The following is a 16,669-nucleotide window of genomic DNA, read 5'->3' as shown; positions in this document are numbered from 1 at the left end:
CTGGCAAAAGACACAATCAAGCCTTCCCTCCAGCCGAGATGAAGTCCTGACTTCATCGTGCCCATTAAATGTGGTGGGTTCGGCCGATCCTACGTTGAGTTCTGAACGGTTCCCTTTAGGCTGCCGTTCATGACTTTGTCAGGATTGGTTTGCAGTCCTTGACCCGAAGGTCGCGTACTTCCATGTCTCGATTTTACCTTGACTCAAACCCTTTCTACGGTTTGCCTTTGAGGGTCGAGCGAATCAATACAAGGTCCTCCTATTTGGCCTGTTCCTGTCCCCCCGCGGAGATTGCGGAGGGCGCCCTGAACCCCCTATGGCGGAAGGGCGTTCACATTCTCAACTATCTCGACGACTGGCTCATCATAGCTCACTCGCGAGATGTGTTGTGCGAACACAGGGACCTGGTGCTCCGACACCTCAGCCATCTGGGCCTTCGGGTCAACCCAGAGAAGAGCAAACTCTCCCCAGTGCAGAGAATCTCTTTTCTCGGCTTGGAGTTGGATTCGGTCAACATGACAGCCTGCCTCACCAACGAGCGCACGCAGTCGGTGCTGAACTGTCTGAAACCATTCAGACACAAGACAGCGGTCCCTCTCAAAACTTTTCAGAGGCTTTCAGGGAACGAGGGTTACGTACGTAACCTAGACGATGTTCATGTCTTTCTTTCTTCAGTTGTAAATAAATTATGTTTTTTGAGGGAAACATTTCAGGATTTTTCTCCATATAATAGACTGATATGGTGCCCCAATTTTGAACTTCCAAAATGTAGTTTAAACGCGGCTTCAAACGATCCCAACTGCGGTTGTAAACGATCCCAGCCGAGGAAGAAGGGTCTTATCTAGCGAAACAATTGGTTATTTTCATAAAAACAATACAATTTATATACTTTTTAATGTCAAACGCTTGTCTTGTCTCACTTTGCCTGAACTGTTTTTTCGGTTTATGACAGTTAGGGTATGTCGAAAAACTCCCATCTCATGTTCTCCCTCAATGGTCCTATCTTACTGTTTTATCTTTTTTGTTAAGGGTGTTTGATCTTCTTTGCATGTTTACTTTGCTCTGGGTCGGTACTTCTGCAGTGATGTAGGATGATTTTGAAATGACTTTTGAAATTGAGAGAGAAAATACAATTGGAGTTTTTCGACATACCCTAACTGTCTTAAACCATAACACACAGAGTTCAGGGAGAGCAAGACAAGACGAGTGTTTGAGATTAAAGAGTATTTACATTGTATTTTTTTTTTTATGAAAATAACCAATTTCCAACTTGTAAATACAAACTTCCCAGAAGGACTGCACCATAAATGCTTTCCTGTCTTAATGTTGACCAAAGCATAGTATGTTGAAAGTAGTATGCCAAAATTCCCAGATAGTCTATTATTTCTGGTCCTTTTCAGAAGTGTGAATCTGTGTACACTCTTAACAGCTGATATTGCCCACAACCCACTGAGCTTTGGAGGATGACAGCAGATGTTCCGGAGACCAACAGCTAAGTAGAGACACGCTGAAAGGGGTTTGACTTATTAAATCAATGTCTAACCTGATGGAAAATATTTATTTAATGTTATCTGTGTTATATTTTATCTGCAACATTGTGAACTTTAAAAAAGAAATGAATATCACAATAGGTAAAACGTTTATATTTGACCATAACTATTAAATGTGTCATTTTGCTAAAAACATGAGCAGACTTCTCTATATTATAAACGTAGCACAGAATAAATGCATAAAAGTATAAATACATTATTTGCAAATGTATTGCAAATTATTTTAACATTTATGGAACTAACAGATTCTTTTTTTATCCAAAGCCACTCTCAGTACATTTAAACTATAAATTTTGATCAGTAGATGCATTCTGGAAAATCATACCCAAAACTTGGCATTATTAGCGTTATGTCGGTTACAGAAACGGATCAATATGACTAGGTGCTTTATTGTCCAGCCCTACTGTAAAGCAACAAACATTTGTTTTGAAATATTTGTAAGCTATGATACATTACTAAATATATATACATTTCCCATCCATTGTCATCATTACCTCTCTTTGTCTTGCTCCCCTAATCTCAATCCAGAAGTGGTGTTTGCTTGGGTGACTGTGTGCTTGACCCACTAAATCACTGACTCACTGGTTCTGTTACCCGTTTTGCATTTTAATCAAAAAGGGCAGTCACCATCAACACACACATAAAAAAAGGACAATCCTATAGAGTCAAACACACAGCCCCGACTAGGCACATTTCCGAGGTGCTACATGCACGACCTTGGCTCTGAGGTCATCAAATGTGTTATTACCCCTCAGCCCACTGCCATACACACATCTTGGTGTGTAGCTGTGTGTTGAGGGACCAGGCTGGGGTAAGTAGAGGAGGCTTCCACATCAGGAACCCACGGTTTATTGTTTGTTTAAACAACGTTACCAGCAGGTTGGAGGTTTAAGCCTGTTATACTAACCTTCAAGTCTCGATGTACAATGCCATTTAGGTGACAATGATTAACACTCTCTAGAATCTGCTGTATGCAATGACTGTGAGAAAGAGAGACACAGCGAGGAAGCCAAAGAAGAGAGATTGAACAGTTCAGCAAGCACAGTGAGAAAATAAATGCAGCTGGCAAACAAACAGTGCAAACAAAAAGCAAATTTAGCTTGGGCAGGAGCAAATACTGTACTCCAGTCAGTACCTAGGCTGTTCAAAATATTGTAATATTTGATATAACTCTAAACAAAGGTGCATTTAAATTACTATTTCACCCAGGAATTAAACATTTCATTTTCAGATTTATCTCATATCTTTGCAATCCCTGTTGACTTTCTTTTCTTTTCTTTTCTTTTTTTTTCTGTGAAACACAAAGGAGAAAGTATCCACCTTATTTTTCAATGCTCAGCATTATTTTGAGCTTTATATTTGGTATATAGTATAGTCATCTGTAAATATATATATATTTTTTTCAGAATCAAAAATGAAATTTTTCACTGATTTTCTCAAAGTGACAACATACAGAGCCCCTAAACTAAAAAAAAAAAAAATGCAGACCTTTACTTGCACACAAGAAACATTTTTCTGCCCTTGAGAAACTATTCACATGCGCATGGGAATTTTTTTGCATGCTTATGCATTACAATTTCTAGTTTTATATAACGTATTACCTTTGTTCATCAATGCCATTATACTATGAATAAAATGAGATCATGGATGCACATGAATTAAGAGAGATTGCTCAAAATTTGGCTTTTCTTATGGTAGTACCTCTAATATCAAGGCCTAATGTCCAATTTAACACATCCTCTGTGGTGATGGAGAAACCATGACACGAAATAGGTTGATGGCATAAAATTTGCCAAGTTCAAGGGTCTATTAAAAAAAGACAGGTACTGTAAAAAATTGTGGAAAACTTGGTTTTCGTTAGGGCAGAATGACATATTCCAAGGCCTCAGGTCTCTTAAACGCATACTTTGTGAAGGCCAAGAAACCTCTCCGCAAAATGAGCTGATCACACAATAGGTGGCTCAGTGTGCATTGTCCAAGTGTAATGGTTTCTCGTGTGCACATAAAAGTCTGTATATTTTTAGTTTTTGCAAAGTTCATGTGGGCTATGTAATACGGTTTTAAGAACAGAGTGAGAAGAAACTAAAAGTGCTTATAACCTGCATTTTGCATAAAAAAAAAGTGCACCTTGAATTCATTCAGTTGTCTTTGACAATCACTAAAGAATCAGGAAAAAACAGCTGACAAGAAAACTCACTTCTTGTATGATAAACATACTTTTTATTAATTTCTTAATTTTCTATTATAAAAAGGGACAAATTTATAAAATAGGGACAAAAGTCTGGAAACACAAAGATTTTTCCATACTCTGCTTTCTTTTTTCCATACTTTTCCAGACCTGGAAAACACCTGAAACAAATTCCATTCTTTACCAAACTCGGTAGAAACCCAGTGTTTTGAACAGCTAAAAATAGCTGGACACAAATGGGACTGGAAGCCAGACTCATAAAATTTACACATGGCCGCGCCCGCACTTATGGGAAAAATAAGGCGGATGTCGTAGAGACCACTGGTTCCAGTGGTTTCTAACATCTTTCCTGAGCTTCTGATGCATTTCAGAAACACAGTCTAGGTCAGCTCTGATTCAGTTTCTGACTGTTTTTGTGAATTGTTTTGAATTTATTCATTGACAAGATATGAAAAAAAAATCATGAAAGTCATATACAGTGGCAGAAATAAGTTCCAAAGAACCCTTTACAAATATTTAGATTTCCTCATTGTTTACTTACAAAAATTGGTCAGTTATGCAGATGAGATTGGGAAGTGTGGGTTGTGCAGGTACTCTGCCCTTTAAATAAAGGCACGCAAAGGGTGTTTACTGACAAATCTGTTCTTCCCAAGAAAGACGGACATAACTCCTGGAGGGCCACAGTTCTAAAGAGTTAAGCTCCATCCTGCTCCAACACACTCACCTTTAGTTTTCAAGTAATTTTGAAGACCCTGATTAGCTGGTTCAGGTGTGTTTAATTAGAGTTAGACCGAAACTCTGCAGGGCTGTGGCCCTTCAGGAAGTGAGCTTGACATCCCTAGTGTGAATCATGCCTTGATCCCAAAAGCTTTCACAGGACTCAAGGGTGGAAACCTCTACAAAAGCTTAGCTATAGAGTGTTAAGATACAATGTCTACAAATGTGGAAAATTTTAGACTATTGTTATCCTCTCTAGGAGCGGGCATCCTGCAAAGATCACTTTAAGACCACAACGGGCAATTTTGAAAGAGGTGAGAAAGAACCACAGGGTAACAGCAAAAGACTTCCAGAAAACACCATAAACTGTGGAAGTCATTGTTCATGTGCACACTATCAGAGAAAAAAAGCAATGCACAAGAATATCGTTTATGTAAGAATAACACATTGGAAACTACTGCTGCCAAAAATGAGGCTTGTGTTATGTTTTCCCAAGACCACTTGGATGTTCCATCATGCTTCTGGGAAAATGTTCTGTGGACATCTGATTTTTTTTTTTTTTTTTTTTTTAACATCATGTTTTAGCACTCCCTTACTGCCTCAAGGCCTGGACACTTTGCAAACACTGAAGGAGGAATGAATTCAAAGTGTATCAAGACATTTCACAGGGGAATGTCAGGATGTCAGTTATTCATGACTTCAAGCTTTAGAGAGGTTGGGTAAGGCACCAAGACAATGGTCCAAACCACACAAATTAACTAAAGAATGTCTAAAAAGAAGGGAATATGTTTTCCTGAGCACTGATTTTCAGTCAGTTAAGATGCTGTGACACAACCTAAAGAGATGTTATCAAGACAACCAAGAAATATAAATATTGATGAACTGAAACAGATTTTTGAGGAGGGATGTTGCTGCTAACATAGGATTTACAAGCTACCAAATTCAAGGATTTACTTACTTTCTCCACCCTGCACTGTAAATGATTACTCTGTGTATTTAATAAAATGTGAAAAGTACTTTTTTGAGTGTTATTAGTTTCCTTAGATTGTGTTCGTCTATAAATGAGAGTTAAATCAAACAGTACAAAATCCAGATGTTTTCAAAGGATTCAAAACGTATTTAGGCCACTGTATGAGCTTACATGATTGATCAAGAAGAATGGAGGAGTAAATAACTACCTAAACTTTGGTGTGTTTTTCACATAAGCTTGTATAATTTCAGAAGGACTGGGATTAAAATCATCTGAACAACCTTTTTTAAGCTTTAATGCTTCAGTCTTTGTTCATTGTAATTTCACAGAAAAGAATATAGAAAAAATCTTAATTTCTCATTTTGTGTTACACAGAAAAAAGTCAAATGGGGTTGGAACGACATATCGGCGTGTAAAGGATGACAATTTTCATTTTTGGGTGACTATTCTTTTAAAAATAACAATAAAAATATCACAGAAGCACACAAAAGAGACAAGCTTAAACAACCCAAATTAAGATACCACCTTCAGCAAATAACAAATAAGCAGCATAGAAAGAAAAGAATTGGAATTGGAAAAAAAAAAAACATCTACAGACAGACATTAGAAGTACAAATACATTGGAAGACATACAAACACTTTTTACATTTCTTCTAACAGTTGGGTTTAAATGTTAAAAAACAATTATTTATAATACATGAGCAATATTACAACATTTGCTCATTCACTGGTTCTGTGATAGGGTTACAGATATGATTGCCCCCACAACTGACTGAGAAAAATAACAGTATCATGCACACACAGACAGTAATAATAAAAAATGGTTGTTCTGTTTTGAGAATTACAAGATTTGCACTTTACATTTTATAAGTGAATGGTATGTGTGGAATGTTCTGGCTTTCATTTCAAGTTAAGCTCTTACCACAAAAAAAAAGTCTGAACTTTACCCTTAGTGTGTAAAGATAAGCTAAAATTATTTTTACAATAATGCACTTACAATGGAAGTTTATGGGGCAAAGTTTTCTAGAGAGTTTAAAAGCATAAATATAATTTATTATCATTCACTTATTAATTCTTCTGCTCTGCATGTAATTTGGGTTGTAGGTCTCTAATTATTATTTTTTATTTTTTTTCTCAGAGGGTTACTTTGCTAGACAGATTAATTTATCAACGTGTTACTGATCTGATGTTTTTGGTTTTTGGTTAATGTTTTAATGTTTTTGGTCTAATTTTTTACAGCAACTCAATGCTGTAACAAGAAGGAAGCATGTGCAGATAATTCAACAGGGTAAGAACAGGGTCAGTAAACAGACAGGTCAAAACCGTGAACTAGAAGGTTGCATTGAGATCGCAAATCTCACGGGAGGGGCAGTTTTACCTTTACCCTACTTTTACTGTGCAGGAGTGGGCGGTCAAAAAAATGTACCGCGGTTCCCACCATCCCGCAATTTGGCGCATAAACAGGTGTTTACACTGTGTTTGGTCGTACAACGATTACAATACCTGCCCCCACTGTCGTTTTGATATTTTTTAATAGAAATAGAAATCATTTAGTTCAGCTGGAAAATGTACACTATACTAAACTGAAATGTTTAGTATAGAAAAAAAAAAAAAAATGGACTCAGATTGGTTAGCTGGCCCAGTGTATTGTGATTCGCTAAATTGTGTAGTGCGTGTCATCCAGAAACGACACACCCTTCACATGTGCTCCAGTGCCATATTGTAAACAATGGCGTCATCAATATTGCTAATCGGTTTGAGCCTGAATGAGACCCAGAGAATATTAGTGAAGAGGATCATGCAGAACCTGTGCACGTATGGCCCTTACAGGACATTTCAGAATGGTATGTTTTTTTTGTTTGTTTGTTGTCTCATACTTTTAGATACTAGTTATTCGAAAATGCTACTGCTTATGCTAGGTTTTAATATACAGTTTTATCCTAAGCTTTAATACAGCAGAATACCTGATTTACAGAATTGTGATGCATATATGAATATTTTTTTTCGTGCACCGCTAGTTTTGACAGCATGGCAACAACTCTTCCTCTTCTCTAAAGCACCCCAACATGGCCTCTCCCCATTTGTTGCATGTTCCCAGGGGTGGGGTTTATGTAAATTTCAGGGTTTGTGATGTCACAAACACATTCAAAAGTAAAAGACTGAAAATGCAGAAGCAGATATAATAAATGCAGTGTCTTGCCCCATAAACTCCATTATTGTTTGAAAGGTGGAAAAAACATCACAAAATAATTTTCTGTGATAACTGACAACATGCCACAGATGTTGTCTACGGAGCTACATATATTATACAATACGCTTTACATTATTAGTAAACTGTGTCGTCTGTTTAAGCTAATTGAGCTGTTTGTTTAATTCTTGCATTCTAATAAGTGTGTTTATTAGGGATTTGCATTTGATAACAAGCACTAACCTGGCATCAGCCTCACTGTAGTACTCTCTGGCAACAATATCTTCAAACAGCTCCCCTCCTGTGACTCTGAAAAAGTTCACATTCAGAGTCAACACATCAGACAGTCTAATTGCTGTACTTTTAATAAACAGGATGGTCTGATTTACATTTTCATCTTGGCAAGACATTGGGAGTGACAAGAATACAAGATGTATAAACCTCTCGTCTTTATGTATGTATATAAAGTAAGTACTCTGAAGGGTACTTTACACCTTACATGAACACGTCACGGCAACTTTCTTTTAAATTAGAATGTTACCTTGACAACATTGCAGCATAATTTATTATAGCACATAAGAATGTTATAGTAAACATGCTTTTGTTTCAAATATTGTTTTCAGATTTATTTACAATTTATTAAAAAAAATAAATAAATAAAATGGATAGGATCCTAAATGATTTACCTTAGGTTTCAACTAATTTTAAATAAATTGTGAATACATACCATCCAGTAAAATTAATCTGCCTTAATCACTCCCATTTTAATGTACAAGGACAGTTATATATTTAAACATATATTACTTATATATTAAAAAAAAGCAAAGTCAAAACTCACTTAGTGATTGTAAGTCACGTCTCTTATGCACTTTATGTGAATAACGCTACTGGCTTGACCATAAGAGTACTGAGTAGGAGTTTCAGTTTAGTCATACAAGGTTCCATTTCAGTTGTGATGCTGTCCATGTAATGAGCAGACTGTAAGGCTGCTAAATTGCTAATGTCTCAGAAGTACAGCCTCAAATATGACCATAGCCTCTGAAAGCTGAACTACTGAGCCATGGAAAAAGTACTTTATGTTTGATGATTCATCTTTGGACAAAGTCAATGGATGCCTTCACCCACACTGCCTGTTGCCCACTCTTGGTGAGGCATGTGAAATGGTATGGCCATCTACCTCATGGGAGTCATTAACTCTAACAATTCCTCTGCATGGTTGCATAACAAGCAGGTAAAAAGAGGCCATTTTACAGGACCCGGTACAGTATATCACAATGCAAACACACACACTGCTAACACACTGTGTTTTCATAAAGCCCACCCTTACAAAATTGACACTGACTTGTACCTGGACTCTAAAGTCATCTCAGATCTATTTTAGTTGTGATAGTGGCTATTATTATTATTTATTTGTTATTATTATTATTCCTACAATGGTAACATATTACTATTGTAATACAACTGTAAAAATAAATGCAAATAAAAAATGAATATCTCACATAAGTATATTACTTGTACTTTACAGTACAATAGGCCGCCACAGTCTAGGTAATTATTATAATTAATGGAAAACAATGTACAGTATAAGCATTCTTGGAATGCCTTGTTGGCCGGTCAAACCAGAGGACACAAACTGTTGTATAAATATTATATTATATACTACAATGTAAAGTCTTTAGTGTCACATGATCCTTCAGAAATCATTCTAATAAGCTGAATTGTTGCTTAATTATTATTTGTGCTCAGTTATTAATACTGGCTCTTATTATTATCAATGTTAAAATAGTTTTTGCTTTTTTTTCAGGATTCAATTTAATGCTTATTGGCTGCATAAATGCATTAAAAGGCACTTATTATGCCCCTTTTTACAAGATGTAATATAAGATTCAGGTAAATTTTCAGCTCAAAATTCCCCACAGATCATTATTATATCATTTTGAAAATGCCTATTTTGAGTGGAAGCAGAAACATGCATGTCTCTTTAAAAGCAAATGAGCTGGTGCTCCCCACCCCCTTTTGCAGAACAGGACTGCGCCTTTATAGCTCTTATACTCTGCCAAAAACATCTGTTTGGTTTTGATGATCATTTCTATCTTGCTAAAAACGTGTTTTAAAGCCATATCAGTTTAAACTTCTGATATACGCTTTTCTTGGCTAATATGCCAGTTTCCATCAACAACTGTGGGTGGGGCTTGTAAAATGTGACATCACATTTTACAGATTCAGTGATTGCTCTGAGACAATGCTTATGATTTATGGAGATTAAAAAAAAGAAGCGAGCGGATTTTTATCATTATTATGTGGTTGTGTACACACTGCCAACACGCGTTTATGTTCAAACACCACATAACAAACATCATAGTATATCATGGTTTCTGCATAAGTAGCACAACTGTTTTTTCCATTGATAATAATCAGAAATGTTTCTTGAGCAGCAAATCGGCATATTACAATGATTTCTGAAGTATATAATGTGTATATACTTGAATGTTTAACTCATTTAAATTATGAACATGTAGCTTTGCAATCTTGGCGTTCTACAGTGTCTTAGTAGCTCATTTATTGTGGCTCTTTTCTGATCTGGGTTCACTCTCATTTATTTGGTGAGTGGAGGAGCTCTCATTAACAGTCACACTCATTTAACAGGAGAACTGAAGACGTGACCTCATACAGACAGAGACACACACACCCTGGAAAATTCACTCACAAATCAAAGACGAGGTAGTGAACACCCTCCTCTGATATGCTGTCATGGAGCCTCACTGTCGAGAAAACGGAGAGAGAGAGAGACACTGATTAGATTGCATGGAGCAGCTCACTTTCATACTCGTTAGAATGAGGCAGTGAGATTTTCACAGACTCATTTACTCCACAAATTAGAATTATTTCTGCTTCTGCTTCCTTTCATTGTCAAAGATGAAAAAAGGGCAGATCCATTATAGCTGAAGTGTGTCATTTTTTCTGTTAAAATACTTTCTTCTATCCCACCTTAATATGCAGACACATTCTATGCTTAAGGCACTTTCAAGTGATTTTCTTGAAAAATGAAAATACTGTGATGGTATCAACTTGTTTGAGCATCCCAACACTGACTCAGCCAAAGAAGCCACCCACACTGACATTAAAAGGTGGATACATAGGGCTACCTTAAAATGGACAAAAATAGATATTTATATGTCAGACATCTTTAGTTGCTTACTGGAAAAGCTTTCACATAAACAGCATCCAAACAACACTGTCTAGATATGTTAAATTCAGACTTTTGCAGATCAGTATTAACAGTAAGTCAGTCTTGCCACAGCAAAATGAAAAGTGGAAATCTTTTAATGGAACCAAAGAGATCATGACAGCTACTTGATTAAAGTGAGCAGAGGGAATTCTTAATGTAATATATCAAAGGAATTGAAAGGCTTGACCTTTTTGATTTAGAAATATGGATGGATTACATGGGGGAAAAAAAGAGACAGGGAGGAATCCCCTCTGTATAAATACCCCATGCATCTTCTCTCATCTGTGATACAGTTGGTTGCTCAAACCTGTTGCCATAGTAACAGAAAGAGAATGGCTTTCCAGCTGATGGTTGCTTTGGAGAGGAAAAATCCCTCTGTTAGTTTAGGAAAGCCACTGGGTTATGAGTAACAGATGTCATTATAATGAAAATGTAACTGTTGACCACAAACGCCCTTACATGTTATTACAGTAAATTTGGAGTCACAAGCCTTTAAGTATTAAATGTGTAATGTTGTCATATTTGTGTCAAAAGGTAGACGGATATATATATATATATATAGATAGATAGATAGATAGATAGATAGATATAGATATTTTGATATTTTTTGACATTTCATTGTAATTATGTTTTTTTGCACATATATTGAATTTAGACAGATATATAGATAGATATATAGATAGATAGATATATAGACAGATAGATAGATAGATAAATAGATAGATAGATAGATAGATAGATATTAGGGTCGTCAAATTTATATTGGAATAAAACATACAACTTTTTGTCATCGGATGCAAACTTTGAAACAAAAGTAGATTGAATAGTTTCAGTGGCTTAGAGATCTCATGTAAGAAGATGAACATATGGGGGCGGGAATGTGATACTAAATTTTTCAGCTTATCTGTAGCTTTGTGTTATAGCCATAATTACCGCTAGAATTCACCCACGCTTGTAATCTTGCAGCTGGCTAGGAGGTGGGTGAGTGTGGGCAGAAAAGCATGGCCATTTTTAGCTGTTACCACCTTAACAGCTAGAGGTCAGATTTGCATGACCTAATTAGGATGAATCACTCAGCACTGAAAAATCCATGAATGTGAGCACTGTGAAAGAAATGTAATTGTCCTAATGTAGATATTTACTAGTTTATGCATGGAACTTAAAACAGAGTAAGTGATCTAACACCGTCTCTAAAGCAGAGAGAATATCATACTCAATACTCTTGCAATGCAAACTTCCGATGTTGTATCTGCGTTTAAACGTAAAGGTTTTCTCCAAACTAGTGACAACAAGCAAACAAGTGACTCTTTAGTTGCTTCACTGGGTAGCCTCGCCGGCCAGGGAAGTGCACAGGGGGATGGCAGCTATAAGATTTGAGCCACTGCTTCTTTGCCCTCATGGGCTTCCCCAGGCTTTCAGTCTATGCTAAAAGTATTCTGTAATCACTCTTCTGCCTTGGATCCACACCGGGGTTTCCATTTCTCACTCATGCCCCAGTCACACTCACCAGACAGCTACAGAATCTTTGCTGTCACTGAGGACAGAAATATTACTGTGAAGCTTGAACCTTGCCATGTCACATCTGGTTTGAATACTAACTATATGTGATCCTGGATCACAAAACCAGTCATAAGTAGCACAGGTATATTTGTAGCAATAGCCAACAATACACTGTATGGGTCAAAATGATAGATTTTTCTTTTATGCCAAAAATCATTATTATATTAAGTAAAGATCATGTTCCATAAAGATATTTTGTAAATTTCCTACTGTAAATATATCAAAACTTAATTTTTGATTAGCAATATGCATTGCAAAGAACGTCATTTGGACAACTTTAAAGGCGATTTTCTCAGTATTTCGATTTTTTTGCACCCTCAGATTCCAGATTTTCAAATAGTCGTATCTCAGCCAAATATTGTCCTATCCTAACAAACCATACATTAATGGAAAGCTTATAAAATGCTTCCACTAAAAAGCTGTATAAATCTCAATTTCATAAAATTTACCATTATGACTGGTTTTGTGGTCCAGGGTAACATATTTTAAATGTTATTCATAAAACAGTTCAAAAAACAGTGGCAGTTTGAGTGCTGTAAGGCCATGGCAAGTGAACCTTCACTGGTGAATGTGTGTGTGTGTTTGTGGCTGCACTTACCAATGTTGGGATGCTTGAGCAGACGACAAATTCGGGCCTCTCGTTCCAGTTTTTGGTGATCTACCAAAAAAAAAGAGAAAAAAACATGTTTGTGTTTGTTAAAAAAAAAAAAAAAAACACTGACTCTTCTGGAAGCACTTGACTGTTTAACATGGATTTGGGTAAAAGTTTCTGCTAAATTACGTAAAATGTAAATGTTTGTTTAGCAATAGAAATGTAGTGAAGATCACAGGACCAGGGTCGTAAATTAGCGAGGGCTTATAGCTAAAATGACACCAAAATGAGCACAAATGCCCCATAAATTCAAGAAAAAGGAGAAAAAAAATGCCCCTGCACTATTAAACGATGTATTATGGCTGCTGTGCTTAAAATGGAATGTGAAAACGAATTAAAAGTGACAATTCGAAAACAGCTAAAAGATTAATTTTGTAGATTCATTGATTACAACGGGAGTTTCTCCATTTTTGTCGTAATATTGCAGCCCTATGAGTTTGTTTTTTATAGAGCTGTAATTTTAAAGTCTATTGTTATTGACAACAGTTTAAAATATCAATTAAAGTAATTGAGTAAATTCAAGTATTTGACAGTAAAGACAACACAGTATGGTGATTATAAAAATAAATATTTATTTATTTATTATTGTTATATGATGCACTATTTATTTTTGTAAAAGTAACATCTGTGGAGTATATTAGTAAATGATATCTTGATTAATCAAGTAAACAAAATAAAAATCTTACAGAGTTTTTGCCATATTATATCAGATTTTTACTCACACTGACAGAGAACAAAGAAATTATACAGCAAAAGAGGGGAATAGTATTGTAAAAAAGGAGGTAGAAGGCAGAAGTGCAGAAGTTATGGACATTTAGAAAATTTACATCAATATTGACCTTTTTACAATCATTGTGTTCTGGTGTGCAAGTGATATGTGCAAGTGAATGTGCTTGTGTATGTGTGTCTAACTGTATGTGTAAGACATAGCTAAGGGTGAATAATGGTCCAGGCCAATGAGACAAGCACCCTGGGGCCTATGATTGCCGGGGGCCTTGAGCTGAGAGCCCTGCAGCTACCTGACAAACCGGAATAAATGCATTGCAAATGTAATTGATATACACAAAGATATACAAGTAATAGCCAGCAATATACAATAATACTGAATACCACTTTTTTTAGGTCCTCTTCCCATACTATGCATTACCAACATGAATCTTGGCCAAACAGTTAACCTCACCTCCAAAACGCTTTATAAATATCTCAGAATAAGCCTGTTTGTTTAACCATAACATTGGCATAAATTCTCTTTCAGATGGCATACACTGTCACTTATAACACACTGACCTAAAAACACTAACAACGGGGAGCATTACATAATTGATGACCTTTTATCATTGCAGTTATAATGGTTTTCACATAAGTCACTCATTATAGATTATGAATAACACCATTCCAACTGATTGACTTTATTGAAGCACATGTAACAAGAATGAATCAGAAACACTGCAATGATTTTTTTTTTCTATATCGTTGCATATAGTAGTCTATGATACTATTATCTGCCACTTTTCTTTCCCCACCAACCTGTCCTCTTTCATTCATGTTTCCAAACAAGCTTATTTTGATGTTGTCCCTTTTTACAAAATGATGGTACATACTAGGTTTTCTGATGAAATTACGGTTGGAATTACTATTACAGTTTTTCATTCTATTAAAAAACATGTACAAGTGATAAAAAATTATTCACAGATGTGTCTGTGCCGACGTCCGCTTCACTGACTGTGTGAAGATACTGTGACTTCAGTTTTGACCAATGCATTTTAGTAATCAGGGTAAAAAAATAAGTGCATCCCATCTTCTAATACTGAAAGAGTATGCTTTGTGTTTGATTGCATTTTATTTTGACTTACTTAACTTGATCCACATTGTACACCACTATTTACATAAAATACTTCCTTTTGATACTTTTGGGCTCAAGCAGGTTGTGCAGACTTTGCTCGTAGGGAGACAGCAGCAGTAGTATGGGTGGTGGAAATGGAATACACCAATCACTCCAGATTCAGTTTAACCAATAAGATCGTTTGACTCTGACGTCTTAATCCCAGAGCGCCAATCAGATGTGCTTTTGCCACCATAATCCCGACCGCTTGAGCCATTAATGAGGCACAGCATGCTGTCTTGAGTCTGTCTAATCAGGTACATGTCTAAAAGGAAGATGGGAAACCTATGACATAACATGATTAAACTGATTGCTTGCAATAGTGACAAGAGTGTAAATGTCCTTCTCTGTTTGTGACTTCTTATTCATGTAAAATAATAGCCTGTAAAAACTACTCATTCCAGACAAGTGTTATCAATTTTGTCCTATCCTCATTATTAGAAAAGTTTGGCTAAATTCCACGTTCTTCATTAAATGTCCCAGAAGGAGAGTTTTTCATTCAAATCTAGTTTTTGCATATTTTAAGTGTTGCATTGACCCAGTTCAGTCAGTTCCCATCTGACAGAAACTGAGAGAATGCCAGAAATGGGGCAGCTATTTTCAAAGCTGTCAAATCAAGTCAACTGTCCATTGACATGCATAGTGCAGGAAAAAAATTAAAAAGGTGAATAAGGCATAACCAGGTCCAACAGATATTTTTCATTTGTTAATTCTTTCTGATTGTAATTGGAAAATTGTTAAATGGAAAATTATAGATGGAACTATTCAAATTTTAGCTTTGAATTATGTGCAATATCTGCACCAGTATCGACTATAGACAGAACTAGAAGCAGATAACGTAAAACAGGATTGCCATGTGTGTAAAACAAAGCATGCTACTTACTACCATATTTTTAGGAGGAATTTGTACCCAGAACTGAGCTAAATTTGACAAAAACTCCCAAAACACTGTGTAAAAAAAAAAAAAAAATAGTATAAAATTCAAGTAAAGATAGTAAATTAAGAACTGACAGAAAGTTTATTATTTTGATGTGGTGCTACAGTATAAGGCAGATATCTACAGCCATAGTTCACTCTAGCTAACGCAAGATTCATTCATTCAAATATCTCACTAACAGAAGTAAACAGAGGTCAACAGAGGCCTGGTGTTTAGTGGCAGCTTTGCAGGTACAAAGTTTGCATAAGAAGCAAATTAGTGCAAAAGAGGCAAAAGAGAAACTTGAAATAGAGTGGTGAAACAAAAAGAGAAAGAAATAGCAATTAATAGACACTTGCAAATTCAGGTGGGAGTAAGTACAGTGTGGGTTTCACTTTAGGCACTAATATGTACTTTTAATATACAGTACTAACATGTACCTTTATGGTACTATTATGCCATTTAGTGATAAATATGGTACAAAGACGTACCTTTTAGCTTTTGTACCTTAGGGTACCGTCCTAGCTTTGTGTTCATGTAGCATGCAGGATGTAATGATAAAAATTTCAAACCACTGTGTGCTATATTATATTGACGTCATTTTGTCAATTAAAACGTGTTAAATTTGAATTAAACATGCAGCAGTGAAGTCATGTGACAACGCACACAACAAGTGGTGCATAGTTATTTGTTTTTTTTTTCTCATTTTAGATCAAATGTAATGTTTAGAGTTTTATGCACAAATATTGAGTCGACATGTGTACATGTTGCTTTTCGGAGTGTCTATTTACACTAAATGCAAATAGCCTGCCTTGTT

At 35.9% G+C, this 16,669-nt stretch overlaps 1 protein-coding gene across 7 annotated transcripts in view; it reads right to left on the bottom strand.

The window, feature by feature from the left end:
* camk2d1 (calcium/calmodulin-dependent protein kinase (CaM kinase) II delta 1) overlaps window positions 1-16,669 on the bottom strand; it is a 78,346-nt gene that overhangs the window by 40,119 nt on the left and 21,558 nt on the right. For 4 of the 7 annotated variants that reach the window (XM_051114266.1, XM_051114260.1, XM_051114263.1 and 1 more), the window contains exons 3-6: window positions 13,001-13,060; window positions 10,321-10,375; window positions 7,857-7,922; window positions 2,458-2,530 (exon numbers count right to left, since the gene is read on the bottom strand). In XM_051114266.1, the coding sequence (XP_050970223.1) occupies window positions 2,458-2,530; window positions 7,857-7,922; window positions 10,321-10,375; window positions 13,001-13,060 (254 nt within the window). The remainder of the gene's footprint in view (window positions 1-2,457; window positions 2,531-7,856; window positions 7,923-10,320; window positions 10,376-13,000; window positions 13,061-16,669) is intronic. The other 3 variants (XM_051114259.1, XM_051114262.1, XM_051114264.1) reach the window with 1 other exon arrangement.

Source organism: Labeo rohita, chromosome 7 (assembly GCF_022985175.1).
Source record: "Labeo rohita strain BAU-BD-2019 chromosome 7, IGBB_LRoh.1.0, whole genome shotgun sequence".
NCBI classification, from domain to species: Eukaryota; Metazoa; Chordata; class Actinopteri; order Cypriniformes; family Cyprinidae; genus Labeo; species Labeo rohita.
The sequence above is the reverse complement of the archived record's forward strand: the minus strand, read 5'-3'. Positions and strand labels throughout refer to the sequence as shown.